Genomic DNA, 16,020 nt, shown 5'->3' with positions numbered 1-16,020 from the left:
AATTGTCAACCTGAACTAATCACAACAATATAATGTCATTGTCAGCAACAAGAGTTTGGTTTTTGACACTTAACGAACCATGAACAAGTCACAAACTTCAATTCTCCAGTTTCTCATTTGTTAATTTTTCTCACCTTACAGTGATTTTCTTTACAGTAATTTTTTATTCACGGGATTTCTTTGACATCGCGATATTTTATTATGAACTATTCTAATTTATGATGAGAAATTCGAATTCGGCTGCAAAGGTGCTATCATATCTTGATCAACTGACGTAAAACACTAACATCATGCATTAAGTAAACTATTTATACATTCAAGGGATTCGTTCAACATCGAACGATCTTTGACGAAAAAACTTATTTGAGACTTGGCCCGAGAATTGAAGTTAATAAAAAATTCAATAATAATGTTTATTTAGTAATGTGTATGAATCATCATGGGATGGTCCGATGGTTGTGGACAAATTATATGTCCGCATTCCACACAACACGTCTGGATTCAATCCCTGACGCTATGAATTGCACGATGATGGCCTCCAACCTTGTGAAGGGTGTACTGCAGTGACTTCTGTCTCCTTTTTATAATTTAAAAATAATAATAATAATGTGTGCGAGATGCAAATAATGTGTGCATATCATTTTCCTTAAAAAAACAAAAAAGGAAGTGTTTAACTTGGGGCTTGGGTTTCCTTCATACGACATGTAGCTTTATGTTCACTACTGAAATTAAGAATATACCGGAATAATAGGGTCGCAGACTCACAAATGCAAATATTTAACCCTAAATTGAATTTTAAGAAGAGATAGTTAGATAAATTTAATCTCCCTCTTTCAACGCGCATGTTCTGTAATTAAATTCTTAATTCTTTAATCCCTCGACGTTTGCCAGAACGGTTTTGCTGTTATGTCCCGAACAAATCATCTTTTTAAATCTAAACCCAAAACCAAAACAGTAACGCAAAACCAAAACCAAAGATTCAATTTTTACTGTTTTTAGAGAGAGAGTTTTTGAGAGAGAAAGGGAGAGAGGGATGTGGGAGTCGATCTTCCTAACGCTGGCGGCGACGGCCGGAAACAACATCGGCAAAATTCTCCAGAAGAAGGGCACCGTCATTCTTCCTCCTCTCTCTTTCAAGCTCAAGGTAGGTACTCCCTCATATCTTTTTGGTTTGCCCATTTTGCCCTTTTTGATTTTGTGATTGCTGTTCGAATCCCAATTTGTAATTTTGGATTTGGATTCCGGTATTTCGTTTCCAACTGGGAATTGGGTTTCGTATCAAATTCCCAAATTTTCAGGATTTACAACAAAATTTCAAATTTTTGAATGTTGTACATGTTTGCAGGTGATCAGGGCGTATGCTTTGAACAAAGCATGGCTGATAGGATTTCTGATGGATATATTCGGAGCTTTGTTAATGTTGAGAGCATTGTCTTTAGCTCCTGTAAGTGCTTCAACTCCGAAGCGAGGATTTTTCATTGTTTATTGTTTCGATTTTTGGGGTATTGTTTTTTTTCTGCAATTTGTTACGTATTTGGTGATTGGAATTTAATGTTGTGCTACATTTTGGTTAATGTTGGATGATGTATGTTTCAGGTATCTGTCATACAACCGGTCTCCGGGTGTGGACTTGCGATTCTTTCAATCTTTTCCCATTTTTATCTGAAGGAAATGATGAATGCTGTTGACTGGATGGGGATTACATTAGCAGGCATTGGCACTATAGGTAATGTAAGTTCTTCACAATGCTTGAAAATTCAATTGTCTTCGCTGGGAACTGTTGCATTACTTTTGATTGTGTGTTTTGTTTTAAGAATAATTTGTGTGAGATTTTGTATTTGCAGGGGTTGGTGCTGGAGGTGAGGAGCAAAAGGCTTCCACAATATCGGTGTTTCATCTACCATGGTTGGCAATTGTAGTCGCCTTCTTGTTTGTAGGTACCTTATACCGTGCACCATCTGATGTTTATAGTTGGACACTTGGGTTTATGCAGTGTAATGATTCTAACCCCTGCAAGACCTCTTTACATAGGTCCTCCTTAATGGGTGGCTACGCATCTACAGACGTCAACGCAAAGAACAGGAGTTGGTAATCTGATTACTTCTTTTCATCTATCTTTAGTGTTTGAGTATGGTGCCCACTACCAGTTCACTGATACCTGCTCATGGTACAGATGGAATATGAAGTTGTTGAAGAAATTATATATGGCTTGGAATCTGGCATTTTGTTCGGGTATGATTCTGTCCAGCATGTTTCTTATATCGATTCACATAGATTCATCTCTCTCATCTTTCAGTTCTAGGAGGGAAATTATTAAAAAGCATATAATGAGTTATAGTGTGCATGCTAGTAGATGTCAATGATGTGTTGAGCATGTCAGTTGTGTGTACTTTATGTTACAAACGATAGAAAATTTTAAGTCTTGTTGATTTAAATCATGAAGCTGCTGTTGTTGTCAAGCCATGTTTAAAATTATAATGCAATTATCACACATCTTATTGCAGGATGGCATCTGTGATATCAAAGATGGGATTTGTGTTCTTGGAGCAGGGTTTCCACAGCATGCTGGTCCCGATATGTGTGATAATCAGCATATGTTGTAGTGGTACAGGGTTTTATTACCAGGTATGTTAAGCACTTTACCAAGTTCCTAGTTTCATATCCATGTGCTCACGTAAATTGAATGTCGGTCCCATGAAATAAATTTGTAGTTTCATAAGTTGGTTATTGTCGTTGTTAGTGAGTTATTTCTTTTGACAGACTTGGGGCTTAAAGCATGGGAGGGCAATAGTAGTGTCTACATGTGCTGCTGTGGCATCAATTGTGACTGGTGTACTAGCTGGAATGCTTGCCTTGGGTGAAAGATTGCCTTCAGCACCAACAGCTCGTCTTTCACTGATGCTTGGATGGTAAATTATGATAACTTTACTGACTATTTTTTTTTTCTCGACTTGTTTTTATTAAAAACTTCCTAAACGTATGGTGTATGCGGTATGATTCATCAGCTACCATGCTTCGTTTAGGAAACCTGATAGCACTAACGTGAGATGAAAACGCATTTAGGAAACCTGACTATCACTTCTCGAGACTTCTCTTTTTTGTTTTGATTGCATCCCTATACAGTTTTCAAAGTTATTGTATTGTTCTCCTCATTCTCATTCTCAAATTGCAAAAACTCTGTTCTCATTGTTTGAAGTGCTCAAATAAGGATTTTTGCTGTGAAGTTTACTCCAAATTATTTTCTACCACAGGTTACTCATAATTATTGGTGTGATTTTACTCGTGAGCTCAACACGACTGATGCGACGCCTTCCTCGACCATTACGACAACTTTTACAGAGTGGTGTTGATCAGAGGAAATCCGGGTCTATCCGTGTTAGGGATGGAAGCCCGAGCACTGTTATTCAGGCAGCAACTCTGCATCATTTGATACCAACTGCTTCAAAAGAGAAGGCTTGATGTGATCACATCGGAGAGGTTGTATATGCAAAAAATATCTCATACCGGTGGACTTGCAAGTTACGGGAAGCAACTCCCTTTGGTTTAGGTAAAGCTGGTGTATAACAGGGTATGCTTACTGTATCAGAGGGCATGAGTTTTTGACATCATTCCTCTCAGGAAAAAACTTTACACCGTATTTTCTGAACATTTGATGTCTGTAACTTTATTATTCGATTTGGTAGTCGTACATCTCATTGTTTATTACTCGTTCGTTTTCACGAAAATGGTGTACCTCAAATAGCACCCAAATCTTGTCGATGTTTGTCCCCGATTCGGGCAATTTGCTACATTATTTGAGAGCTCTCCCTCTTCTTTTTGTTTCTGTAAGAACATTATTGTGATATTTCCTGTAGTACAGGCAATCAAAATGATGATGATAAGGACAATAATGCCAAAAACAAGACATGAAAACTAAGCAGAGAGAAATAGTTGCCGTGGGACCCAAGTAAATAGATAGTTGCCTCTGCATTCACTTCGTGGGACGACCCCCTACCCCCATTTCACACCAACACACACCCATTCTCTAGGGTTTAGGCCTTTCTTGTTATTCATGACATAACACTACCATCTCTTGAGGTCCACCATTACTTGGGACTTGAGCAATCAACCACTATTGATGAGAATGCATTATAAATAAACAAAAAAAAACCAACACAACTAGGATGGGACACAGTGTGTGCTCTGCTAGGGCATCAAGTGTCATGTCACCCACTAGTTGTGGTTGCCCTACTTTCCTATTTGTAGGAAAACTAATCACATACAGACTTGCATGCGGGATGTTACTGTGCAGTATTTTAGATCGATAATACATCATCTTCTCACTCTCTCTTTCCGTCTAACTCTCTTTATTTCTGGTATTTGGATTAAATAAATAAAAAAAGAATCACAAGAAAAAAAATAAACAACAGTGTGCATAAGGAGAAAATGAGTGTACAAAAGTCATTTTCCTATTGTTAATTTTATCCCATAATGTGACGTTTTTAGCTTAAGATACTATCACAATAACGTCTTAATGCGTTGAAGATGTAGATAAGTCGTTCTCCCTCAGTTGGCTATTTCCTAACATTGCATGTGAGTTGTAGTTTGGCACTTCTATACATGCAAATGCCAACCTTTACCCAAAAAGTTAAAAACATGAAAGGGATCTTCTAGAGTATTTAAGTGACATAGCATATGGTTTTGCCTCCATGATTGTACTACTCTGTTTTTATTCTCTACAGGGCAGAGTTCAGTAACCAAAATAGCCAAACACAGGGAAGAGAGAGAGAGAGAGAGAGAAGGGGCCCGAAGGAATGGATTCCTCTCTCCCAAAAGCAGTTAATAATTTTAAAGTACAATTATTTTCTGTCAAGACGATATATGTTCTAAAGTACTATGATTTACGGGAAAAAAATTATAACATAGATGGAAGGGAGCAGACACATTTTTCCCGCATCTTCGAAATTGACAAGACAGTAACTCCGGGAGACTTTCAGTGTTCAAATTATGACTTGTAGACCAATTAATTCTAGCAAGAGCCACTTTGTGGGACCTCGCAGAATTAATGACTTAAGACAGAAGCTATGATTCTCAACTTAACTATCATTTCATATCATTAATAGAAATTTTTGTATTAATTATTGCTCCTAATGGGAGAACGCAAGCTACAGAATAGAAGTTTTAGGATGCCTAAGTTCTGCACTATTTAGAACTGTAAATAATTTCCTTCCATTTCAATCGACCAAGAACAAAAGTATGCAACGAAAGACTGGATGAATTCACTTGAAATCGAACTACCACTACGAAAAAGTACATGGAATGGAGATGTCCATGGCCTCATAGAAATGATTTCTTCCACACAACTCAAGTATTGATGAATCACAGCAGGAATTAATCTAGGTGAAAGAATTATCGTCGATAACAGTTGCACCTTGCGCTTTCATGGCTCCGAGTTTACCAAGTTGTTCCATTTGCCAGCTTTCATGAGAAGCAATATGTTCATGGGAAGGAGTGTATTGCTGCCAAAGTAAACATTGAAGATTTATTAAGTCTTCTGCTTTGTTTTGGAACTCAGAAACATATCTTCCATGAAGAAACGAGTAAGCTCACTCATCGACAGGGAAGAAAAGTCACGTTATAACTATACCTCCATCTTCTCAACAAGTTCTTTGGCTGTTGGAGCAGAGAGAATTATATGCCGAGCACCTGTCTTGATGAATCCTTCTTCGACACCATTGTCAAATAGCGCAAGCAAGGCATTATAGTACCCATCTACATTAAGCAAACCAACCTGTATGGAGTAATATTCAAGTTTCAAATTTAATTAGTAGGAAGCTGATCATAACATTTTCAATAACGGAAACTGATGCATTACCGGCTTCCTATGAATCCCAAGTTGCGCCCATGTTATTATCTCCAACAGCTCTTCCATAGTTCCGTATCCTCCTAAAACCAAAATTAACAATGTACTAAGCATAAGAACTGTAATTTATAAAGTTTTTAGTGAGAATTTGAAATGTAATTACCAGGAAGAGCAATGAAGGCATCAGCCTCTTGAGCCATCAAAGCTTTGCGTTCATGCATGTCTGTAACTGTTCTTACTTCTCCAACGGATGGACCAGATATCTGTCAAAGTTATCCATAAAAGTCTACCACATAACCATTTGAACTCATCTTTTAAAACAGAGAACTAAAACTGAGATAATAAAAGACCACGAGCAAATTTCTTTCCTGGATCCACTAAGAATGTGCACGATGACCCATTTAAAATGCGAAAACATCACATTAACTATTTTTCAAGAATTAAGGGGAAAAAACAGCATGAAATCAATCATGAATGGTCGTATTTACAAATGACGAGAGAAGGCGAGGATGAGATCAGTATATGGATATATACAGATACCTCAAGAGGCATGAGAGCTTTCGGAATGACCCTGCAAGTAAAAAGCAGGTTAGATTTTACTTAAGTGACATTTTTTTGTTCAACAAAGGCATTGTTTGCATTGATATTATGATGTAAAAGACCAAATCATACTATAATTCAAAGAAAAAGTTTCGTTTATATATACCCAAGAACATGGCAACCTCCATCATACACCGTCTGCGATATCAAACCCATCAACCCGACACTTCCCCCGCCATACACCAAATCTATCTTCCTTTTCACCTGCAATATCCACCAACAAAGTAAACAAGTAATTCCCAAATCATCCTTTAGGGGAAAATAAAGCATTGTAAACAAAAGCGTATAAATTCCTTATTCAATGTATCTGCATAAGGATATACACTGTGCAAAAGTGCTTAATATTCCTGACCAGAAATCACAGAACAAGAGTAGTCCCAGTGGTGAATCGCCTATTAGCAAACAGAGCAAACCAGGTTCGAGGAGAAAAAACTTCCACGAAACATACCCCAATACCCCAACCCATCCTCTCTCTTCCCCATCAGAAGAGAGATATAGAGAGAAAGGGGTATCGAACAACACATGATGGGTAAGTTTTTCTCCGTTTGGAGACGTTACGTAGCCATTTGACAACTCTAAAATACAAGAACCCAAAACAATCCCATTACCAAAAAAAAAAACACAAAAACCCATCAAAATACAACTCAAGGTGGATTCAAACTCATCAAAGATTACATCTTTAAACCAAAAAACCAGCACTCAAACAACAATAAACACGATCAAATAAAGATAAGCAAAGAGAGTGTAAAAATAGAACAAAAGCAGTCATACCAGTTCATTGCCCAACTCCAGAGTAGCGTCACTGAACACTTTCCTGCGGCCAGAGTTGCTTCCACAGAACACACAAATCCTCCTGAACTTGCTGCGTTTGCTCTCTTCCATTCACAAAGTCTGCAACTTTTTTATACTTTTTGTGGTCAATTCAGCATCACTTGTGAAAAAAAGAACTGAACCCAAGAAAAACCAAGACAAATGGGTAAGTTTTATGTAGATTATATGTTATTTTAACGGCAAAAGCACAGAATTTTATGCGGAATCGATGGAGGACGAGAGAAAGAGCATACGAGATGGGCTCTTTCAAAGGACAAATGGGTTGACCCTAATATTGGTATAAAATCAATCAAATTCTAGAACTTGATGGCTTTTATATGTCCGGTGAGTGTAGCAAGGAAGAGAAGACCCACATGCTCCATTTCCTTCCTAATCCGACTGTTTTTTTTTTTTTCCGAGAATTATTTGCATGGAATGAATTTATTATTATCAAGTAACAATTGATAATAATAAAATAATTACATGGAGAAAAGTGCCTCGAATTCGGGTGAGGAGGGCTACAACGATGCTTGATCTCTAATGCAGCACTAGTCGTCCTCAACTCATGTTATTATCTTAACAAACCTAAATGTTAATTGACAGTAAAGTCATCCTGCTTAAATTGCTTTCATATTTCTGGCTTAATTAAAAAATTTAACAAAAAATGAAATAATCTCATAAGTAGAAAATTATCATAGTAGATAGAGGTTTTTTTTTTTTTTTTTTTTTAGTCTCGAATTCAAACCATCTACGTCACTTTTGTGAGTAGTTTAGTGTAGAAGAGTTGAATTTAAAATAAAAAAAAGAAATAAAATCTTTGTTTTTGTCTGTCAAATCAAATAAAATAATTAGAATTAATATTGGTGAAGATTTGGGAAGGCAGATTAGTCCAGGCTCATTGTTAATTAATATTAATACTCCCACTATTGGTGGCCTTTTTGGTTGAACAATGATTGTTTATTTTTTCCCAAACTAAATGATTGTTTATTGAATTAAATCCTTTTTTTAATGGAGATCGATTTGACAATGTGTTTTGTGTTCGTTGCATACCAATAACTTTGTACGACGCGAAATAACATGTAATCATAACAATGTATAAACTTGTTCTTTGGTTTAAATTTTTATTATTCAAATATCATAATTAGAATCTCTTATTTTATTTATCATTTAAATATCATATATACAAAAAAAAACTATAATTTTCCAAAAATAATGGTTGACTTGGCTCGTTTAAATAATAATCTTTACGTATTTGAAAATAAAAATTTCACATATAAAAAAATAATTCATTACAGTCGCAAAAACAAAATTGCACACGTAAGTTCCGTCTGACCGTCCATACTCCATGCAATAATGGTGGCACAGATGCACCATTTCCGATTTGTCTTTTGCTTTGTTATGGATGAATGTATGTCGACAACGGACATGAATTACAAGTCAAAAGCAGCACAATCAATTTATTTCAGTCGATTGGCTACCTTCCTTCGATTTCGTGCTTTGAGCCATATTAAAATGGGTTCGGCCTTTTCTCTATAGGATTAACTCAGGTGGCGACCGGAACGTAAAAACAGAATAAAATCATAATTTTTATTTATGTTGTTTAAATTTGAACGGATTGTGAGGAAGATGAAAATGTGTAAATTTGTATTTTCTACAATTACGTTAGACTTACGGCTGTTTGAAAAGTATAATCTTAGCATTTCCGAACACGGAAGTGAACATTTCCCGTCCTCCCCCCTAAAAGTCCCTTCGTGATGTTTGTGTAGCTAGGGCTTGAGGATAATTACATCTTATGAACATTAATTAGTTGACTCTATCCCAAGTTGTCTCTATGATATTTTTAGGATTAAACCTTAACCAACCTTTCCTCTCAATTTCCTAAACTCAAGCATTTTGTTTCGCATCCTTCGAACGACTTCCTTCCGAAAACTCCATTGTTGTTTTCTTAGGAAAGAAACATCAAAACCAAATAACATTGTGGGGAAAAAGGGAACCCCTTTCGAGTTCAAGCCAAAAGGGGCCTAAAAGAAGAAGAAAAAACCACAGAAAACCATGGAAACAAGTTAACATCTTGCAAATTTGCAATCTTGTTTCCCAATAGTGTTTTTGATGTGAGTCCTCCTCATGGGAAGAATAATTCCCACGGATGAGACGAATCTGCTAATCCATCCGTTGCTATCTTTGTCTTTCTTTGCCGCTGCCATGGCCGCCACCATTGCCATAATCACGTCTCTTTGTAGTTTTCGGAGAAAATCTTCTTCGTCCTCTTCTGAGTCCCCTGCTCACAAGGAAGCAGAGGAATCCGATGTTGGCAAGGCGCAAACATCGGAAGCAGCATTGGGGGAAACAGGGAACAAAACATCTCAACAAGACACGGAAACAGATGGAGGAAATGATGATTCGAGAATGAGTAAAGAGCTGCCCTTGCCTCCAAGGATGAAGAACTCGGGACAGCTTTATTCCGGCAACCTTGACACGAAAACTCAGATGAAAAAGTCCGCTTCCGAGCGAAGGCTACTGTCGAATTTGAGCCTTAAATTGCCGCGAAGCCTGTCGATGGCACGAAAAGACAAGGTTAAGGAAGAGTACAACAAGCGAAAGAACGGAAAGTTGAAGCCGGAAGACTCGGTCTGGATGAAGACGATCATACTAGGTGAGAAATGTAAAGTGCCTGATGAGGATGAAGCTGTGATTTATGATGCCAAGGGGAGGAGGATTCCGGCTTATCACCCGAGAAGTCGGCAATCCTCCTTCATTGATCCGAACGCATTACTTGACCAAAATATGAAGAGAGTAGAATTAGAAAACAAAATTAATCAAGAGACAGAGCACAAACAAGAAAACAAAAATCAAGAAAGTGATCAAGAAAATAATCATGACGATAATTAAGGTCACATGTAGATTTTGTATCTTAATTATTTGTTTATCTTGGAGTGTATAGTTTCATTGGTCTGTTTCGTTTTCAATTTGATCATGCGGCTGAGTCTTTTTTTTTTTTTTGGTGATGATAAAGAGAATGAGAAACTTCTTTTTGGTGCTGCTAAACAGATGAAAGCTTGTTGGTTTTCTGATGGATTAATAACATGACTGGATAATCATAATTATTATTTTAATACTATTTCTAAGATATTTGAGAATTTCTAAATTGAATATAAAATTAGGGTTTCAATAAGATTTGAACATGATTTAAAACAACGTATGATCAGTCAATCTGATACCATGTTAAGATTTTAGATAGACGGTACGAATATGAACTTACATAGTTGAATTTCCCAACCCCTGTTGACAATGAATTAAGAAGTAAGATATAGAATTGATCTCAAAAGTTAACTAAAAAGTCTTATTGAAGGTTTGAAATTAAAAGCAATGGTGTCATCTAATTTTCTATTAGATTTGATCCCGCATAGTGGGATTGAGATCTTTGATGTTTGTATCATGGCAAGTCTCAATAATCATGTTGCCTCAGCAGCAAACATGTAAACACCTGTATACGTGCAAAATAGCTCAAGCCTCAATCTGCATCTCCAATAAAATCCTCAAAGTAAACTAACAATTTATATGAAACGGGTCATGTAATATTTTAATCTAATAATATAATCAGGGTCGAAGCCACCAAGGGACATGAGGAAGATGGATTGTTCTTTGTGAAGAAGTTGAGTTAAATCTCACATCGTCGTCTTCTGATTCTAACATTTTGTTGTTTTATCTTTGTAGTTTAATGAAATGATTATTTGATTATTTCTATTAAATTTAATAGGTCTTTCAGTTTTATGAGGATTACTTTAATTTCTCTGAGTTCAACCTTTTTTTCTATACGTATATGAAAGGTCTCACATATAATCCTGACTCAGTCACTAAATATAGTATATGTTGAAAAACTTACACATATCATTATTTTATTAAAATAAAACGACACAAAAATTGGCTTTGTTAAAAAGCCAATTCCATATAAACCATTATACAAGTAGACACGATATTAAGTGAATTTCCTTAGCATTTCCCTTCTTTTTATCCTCAAACAAGAAAAACTCTATTGTATACGGATATCACCAGAAGGTACACCTAAAATCCACGTGGACAAACGCTAGTTGTGGATCAGTGTAGTCAGTGTACCCAATTCCACCCAATCACGCACTCCCACCATGCCCGCGTTGGACAGAAAGAGAGAGAGAGAAACAGAGGAGAGAGAGGTACGTAACTGTCGAAAGAAGATTCAGAGAAAGTCCGAGGAAACCTCTCCGTCTCCTTCCTCCTTCCGAGAGGAGAACGGGCACTTCGTTCATTCATTTGGAACGTCATTTGACCATAAAAAAACATCATATGTTTTTGCTAAATTCCAAATCTTTGGTGCCCGTTCTCCTCTCTGACCCAAATCCAATTCCAATTCCTGGTGGGGTTTTCAATTCCCTCTTCGATTCCTTTTCCTCCACTTCCGGTTCAAACAAAACCCACAAATCTGATTCCTTTTTTGCAACCAAAGGCTGCGGCTTTCGATTGGAGGGAAATTTGGGTCGGTTACCAGAGGAGAAACCTTTGATGGGTTGTGTGTGATTTTCGATTTCGTTCATGTTTTGTGAGTGTTTGATTTTAGGAGTTTTCGATAGTTTTCGGGTCGGTTTTTATATGGGTGTTTGATGGGTTTGTGATTGATTTACTTGAGCATTGCTGTAATAATTGGAGAATTTGAGTGTTTCCGTGGTGTGGTTGCTCGGTCAGATTGGTATCCTTGAATGTATCTTGCTATCAGTGCGGTGGAGGATCGGCTTCTGAGTGTGCCCGACTCGAATCTGGGTGTTCTCAGGCCATTTTACCTGCCCATTGAGCAAAGGGCCGTCAATTTTTGTTTTCCGAGAGATAGATGGGATAAGGAGTTCTTCAAGTTGCAGAGCGGATAATAAATTACTTGTGGAATTTACGAAAAGTTTTGGCTTTGGTGGTCGTTTTGTTTCGAGAAATTTGAGATGGGTTCGACGCAGAGATCTACCTTGTCAACAAATGTGGCGGAATTGGTTGATGCTTCGCAATCAGCCCGCCAAGAGGTTTCGTACATTGGTAGTATGCCGGTTTATGTTAGGGAGTTGATTGCCGGAGGCGCTGCTGGAGGATTCGCGAAGACTGCGGTTGCGCCGCTGGAAAGGACCAAGATACTCTTGCAGGTGAGGCATTTAACAAGCTCCATTTTTCTAGGCTAATTAGTTGTATATAGTGAAGGGATGTTTGAGGAATATTTTCATTGTGAATGATTCTGCTCGGATATGTTTCTATTGCCATTTTCATTGCGCTAGGCAGCTCGTTGTTATGTGCTCAGTTTCTGCATTTGTTTTCATGTACTTATAGACAAGAACAGAGTTCCGTTCTCTCGGAGTGTGTCAATCTCTGAAGAAGTTATTTCAGCATGAAGGTGTTCGAGGATTCTACAAGTAAGTTGGATGTGAACAGTCAATTTTTAAGTTTCGTTATCAAACTTTATATATGTCGCCATAACAATTATTCTTGAACTTTCTTGTCTGTTTTTTTTCAGAGGAAATGGAGCTAGTGTCGTTCGAATTATTCCCTATGCAGCCTTACATTACATGACATATGAGCAGTACAGGTGTTGGATCTTGAACAATTATTCTGCTTTAGGTTCAGGGCCTCATATTGATCTTTTAGCCGGTGCAGCAGCTGGAGGGACAGCCGTTTTATGTACGTACCCCTTGGACCTTGCTCGCACCAAACTTGCTTATCAGGTCAGTATCTTGCATGTATCTTGTCGGTACCTTTTATATCAAATCAATTTTTGTAATTGTTCATTGATTCGTTGTTTAATCGCATTGTTATGATTTGTTTAGGTTGTTAATACTAGAGGCAACTTTGATTATGGTATGAAAGGCGCACATGCTCAAGTTGCTTATAAGGGCATAAAGGACGTGCTTTCAAGTGTTTACAAGGAGGGGGGCTTGCGTGGGCTTTATCGAGGTGTAGGTATGTATCTCATAGCCGAGTGTTCTGCTAAGACTTTTACTGATATGAAGTGCCGTTTGTTCTTACGTTATGCAATATATGGTCAAGCTAATGTTAACCTGGAGCCACTTTTGCTTGATCAGGCCCAACACTCACCGGAATACTCCCTTATGCTGGTTTAAAGTTCTATATATATGAGGAACTTAAACTCCATGTTCCTGAAGAGTATGAAAAGTCCATTGTGATGCGTCTTTCCTGTGGAGCTTTGGCCGGGTTATTTGGGCAAACTCTCACATACCCCTTGGATGTTGTTAGGAGGCAAATGCAGGTATTGCTTTGTCAATATTATCATAATTTTGTTAAGCGTTGGTTCGTGTTGCTATTTTCTGCTTTTTTATGTTAGATCTTTGCTTGGAACTGAACTTTGTTGCAGTAAAAAGCATGGGGTCAAGGTTATATGACATTATAATTTGGATTACAGGTTGAGAATTTGCAGTCTTCAGATCATGGCGGTGTTAGGTACAGAAACACAATGGCGGGTCTTAAATATATCATCCGAAACCAAGGATGGAAAAAGTTGTTTTCAGGCCTAAGCATTAATTATATCAAGGTAATTTCTCATTCTCTGTGTCAAATTAATAGACTGAATTTCAGACACGATTGAGTGTGTGTATTTGCAAGGATAAGCTCGTGTTTCTGGGGCCCTGCTGATACTTCGAGTAGGTTTCCTTCTTTACGCATTTCTTAAAGGTCGAGTCTACAGAGTTTTGGCCATGATCGTCTTGCTAACGAAAGATTTTTACTGTGTTCTCAGATCGTTCCTTCTGTGGCAATCGGTTTCACTGCATACGACACGATGAAGGTTTGGCTCCACATTCCGCCCCATCGGAAGTCCAGTCAATAACTGCTGCTGCATGACTGGAAATTCAGAATGTGTTAACTTACAAATTCCACCCAATAGTTAGAATTTGATGCTAATACATACATTGTATCTCTCTTAATAACAAGAGATGATTGTGCCATCGTTATTGAAAATTAAATTTCTACATATGCTTTTCTTTCACTCTTTTATTTATTTAATTTTGGGATAAATCCGAGGTACAATTTTTTGTCACCTAACTTTTGACAAATCTTTTGGTGGAGCCTACTCTATAATGTATTTTCACAATCTGAACCGTTTTATCTTTTAGAATAGCATTAATAAATTATCCTTGCAAAAAATTAGATAAATCCAAAACTATTAAAACATTCATTTGTAGTGAAAAAAATGGACATACGTTTCTGCAAAGAAATCCTAAACCCTTAATATAACGGTCATATGGTTCTAGATTTTTGTGATTTTTGGTAGACATGATTCTTGAGGTAAAATTAAAAAATAGACGGTTTGGATCGTTGAAATACATTACAAAATAAGTTTTACAAAAACATATATCAAAAATTGTATAAAAAAAATAGTATTATGAATCCGTTCATTATATTTTTAATTTTTTTTATTTCTGGTTGATAGGCAGGAACTGGGAATATCTTTTTAAATCTGGTTGATAGGTATGAATTGGGCCACAAAACCCACCCCTCTTTTTCAAAGGAAATAAGCTAAATTAAAGAACAAAACCTCGAGGGCTACCAATACAAAAAGCATCGTACAACACCTACTTAGCAGGATAGGGAGAGGGACAAACCCACACAACTCAACTTGTGTGTCTCCTTGTGTTTGTTTTACGGATGCTAAAAAGAAAAAATAAACTTCACAATAGATGTGTTGAAAACTTGAAATGTCACATGAGGAATTTTAGGAGCACCAAACTTTATGGTGTAAAATTATATGTAATTCAGTAGGTTAAGAGTATTTATTTCTACACATTTAATCAGATGCCTTTCTTCTACGTAGTCAACTTTCCATTCCTTGTCCTGTGTGGACTCTCGCTTCATCAAGGTTGACTTTCCATCAACTAACATCGATTGTATATATCTCAATTAAATGAAAGAAATGAAATGCTAAGGAGACTCTCAAATCGAGACTCTCTATGAATTCTATTGTGCAAAAAACATGAGATGTCAGAGAGATTATAGAGAGTCCTACTTAATAGAGTCTCCTTAGCATTTCTCATAAACGAAAATAGGTTGAATAAGTGATTGCAAAAATCAATCAGTGAGGCTCAAAGGTTATTTCCTTGCATCTCAGTACAAAGAGAAAATAGGTTGATTAATGATTGGAAAAGTCAATTAGTGAAGCTCAAAAGGCTATTTCCTTGCATCTCAGTACGACCAACTTTTACTTTTGCATGTAAGATCTGAGCTTAATCTTGACCGCATGAATCATTATGCTTGATGGTTGTAGTTAATTGAAGTGTTTTTTTTTTACAAGCAATAATCCACTCTAACTTTATCTAAACTACGGGAAGGGAGATTCAAACTTGGCTGCAAAGTGGTCTGCATTAGGCCTCGAATTTTGATTGAAGTTGTTTGTGTTTCCGTTCATGTAAGGTAGAGAGCTTAATCGATTCTTGTACAACTATTATTTACAGTAATTAACATTTAATTAGCTGATTTATTCATTCTGTAATGGTTCATGTTGTTATGTGATCCATTATTATGCTTGATGGGTCTGATAAAATAAGTTTAATAATTGCTAGGTCGATAAGCTTCATAAACTTGGGACTTTGCAGAGCCAAAATTTGAAGCATTTGATCATACATTTGAAAATTCAGGCTCAGCCTCTTTGATGGATAGAAATCGCGAAACAGTGCGGATTAGTGAGCTCGATGCTGCAGCAATTCAGAAAGTCTGTAGGAGTCACCGGATCAGACGTAACCTTTCGGATTCTG

The 16,020-nt window shown here is 37.0% G+C and overlaps 3 protein-coding genes across 4 annotated transcripts; 2 read left to right on the top strand and 1 right to left on the bottom strand.

The window, feature by feature from the left end:
• The first annotated feature begins 750 nt into the window (after window positions 1-750).
• On the top strand, window positions 751-3,725 carry LOC137748922 (putative magnesium transporter NIPA9). The gene is made up of 9 exons (XM_068489116.2): window positions 751-1,144; window positions 1,346-1,444; window positions 1,597-1,726; window positions 1,845-1,933; window positions 2,032-2,088; window positions 2,174-2,232; window positions 2,505-2,625; window positions 2,761-2,909; window positions 3,252-3,725. Exons 1-9 carry the CDS (start codon window positions 1,034-1,036, stop codon window positions 3,457-3,459), a joined length of 1,023 nt encoding a protein of 340 aa, XP_068345217.2. The 5' UTR covers window positions 751-1,033; the 3' UTR covers window positions 3,460-3,725.
• Window positions 3,726-5,184: 1,459 nt separating this feature from the next.
• On the bottom strand, window positions 5,185-7,796 carry LOC137746733 (cytokinin riboside 5'-monophosphate phosphoribohydrolase LOG8-like). Its single transcript, XM_068486746.2, has 8 exons — window positions 7,507-7,796; window positions 7,214-7,389; window positions 6,549-6,646; window positions 6,383-6,413; window positions 6,006-6,105; window positions 5,855-5,925; window positions 5,627-5,770; window positions 5,185-5,498 (listed from the first exon to the last, which is right to left on the bottom strand). The coding sequence occupies exons 2-8, from the start codon at window positions 7,322-7,324 to the stop codon at window positions 5,376-5,378; spliced, it is 678 nt and encodes a 225-aa protein (XP_068342847.2). The 5' UTR covers window positions 7,325-7,389; window positions 7,507-7,796; the 3' UTR covers window positions 5,185-5,375.
• Window positions 7,797-11,391: 3,595 nt separating this feature from the next.
• Window positions 11,392-14,258, top strand: LOC137746722 (mitochondrial carrier protein CoAc1). Of its 2 annotated transcripts, none has more exons than XM_088686340.1 (7): window positions 11,392-12,408; window positions 12,590-12,672; window positions 12,774-12,981; window positions 13,084-13,216; window positions 13,339-13,523; window positions 13,677-13,805; window positions 14,010-14,258. In XM_088686340.1, the coding sequence occupies exons 1-7, from the start codon at window positions 12,214-12,216 to the stop codon at window positions 14,097-14,099; spliced, it is 1,023 nt and encodes a 340-aa protein (XP_088542466.1). In that variant the 5' UTR covers window positions 11,392-12,213; the 3' UTR covers window positions 14,100-14,258. The 2 variants fall into 2 exon arrangements, 1 of the variants encoding a protein (XP_088542466.1); XR_015956968.1 differs by having other exon boundaries at window positions 11,398-12,408; window positions 13,677-13,914.
• The last annotated feature ends 1,762 nt before the right edge of the window (window positions 14,259-16,020 follow it).

Source organism: Pyrus communis, chromosome 15 (genome assembly GCF_041283825.1).
Source record: "Pyrus communis isolate YQ-2024b chromosome 15, ASM4128382v1, whole genome shotgun sequence".
NCBI classification, from domain to species: Eukaryota; Viridiplantae; Streptophyta; class Magnoliopsida; order Rosales; family Rosaceae; genus Pyrus; species Pyrus communis.
This window is presented reverse-complemented; position numbering and strand designations above follow the sequence as displayed.

Coding starts and splice junctions, on each gene's coding strand:
- LOC137748922 (XM_068489116.2), top strand. CDS start 1,034: ATGTGGGAGTCGATCTTCCTAACGCTGGCGGCGACGGCCGGAAACAAC. Junction 1,145..1,345: donor CTCTCTCTTTCAAGCTCAAG/GTAGGTACTCCC, acceptor ACATGTTTGCAG/GTGATCAGGGCGTATGCTTT. Junction 1,934..2,031: donor TTGTAGTCGCCTTCTTGTTT/GTAGGTACCTTA, acceptor CTCTTTACATAG/GTCCTCCTTAATGGGTGGCT.
- LOC137746733 (XM_068486746.2), bottom strand. CDS start 7,324: ATGGAAGAGAGCAAACGCAGCAAGTTCAGGAGGATTTGTGTGTTCTGT. Junction 6,106..6,382: donor AAGCTCTCATGCCTCTTGAG/GTATCTGTATAT, acceptor TAACTTTGACAG/ATATCTGGTCCATCCGTTGG. Junction 5,771..5,854: donor TTGGGATTCATAGGAAGCCG/GTAATGCATCAG, acceptor TACTCCATACAG/GTTGGTTTGCTTAATGTAGA.
- LOC137746722 (XM_088686340.1), top strand. CDS start 12,214: ATGGGTTCGACGCAGAGATCTACCTTGTCAACAAATGTGGCGGAATTG. Junction 13,217..13,338: donor TGGGCTTTATCGAGGTGTAG/GTATGTATCTCA, acceptor TTGCTTGATCAG/GCCCAACACTCACCGGAATA. Junction 13,806..14,009: donor TAAGCATTAATTATATCAAG/GTAATTTCTCAT, acceptor CTGTGTTCTCAG/ATCGTTCCTTCTGTGGCAAT.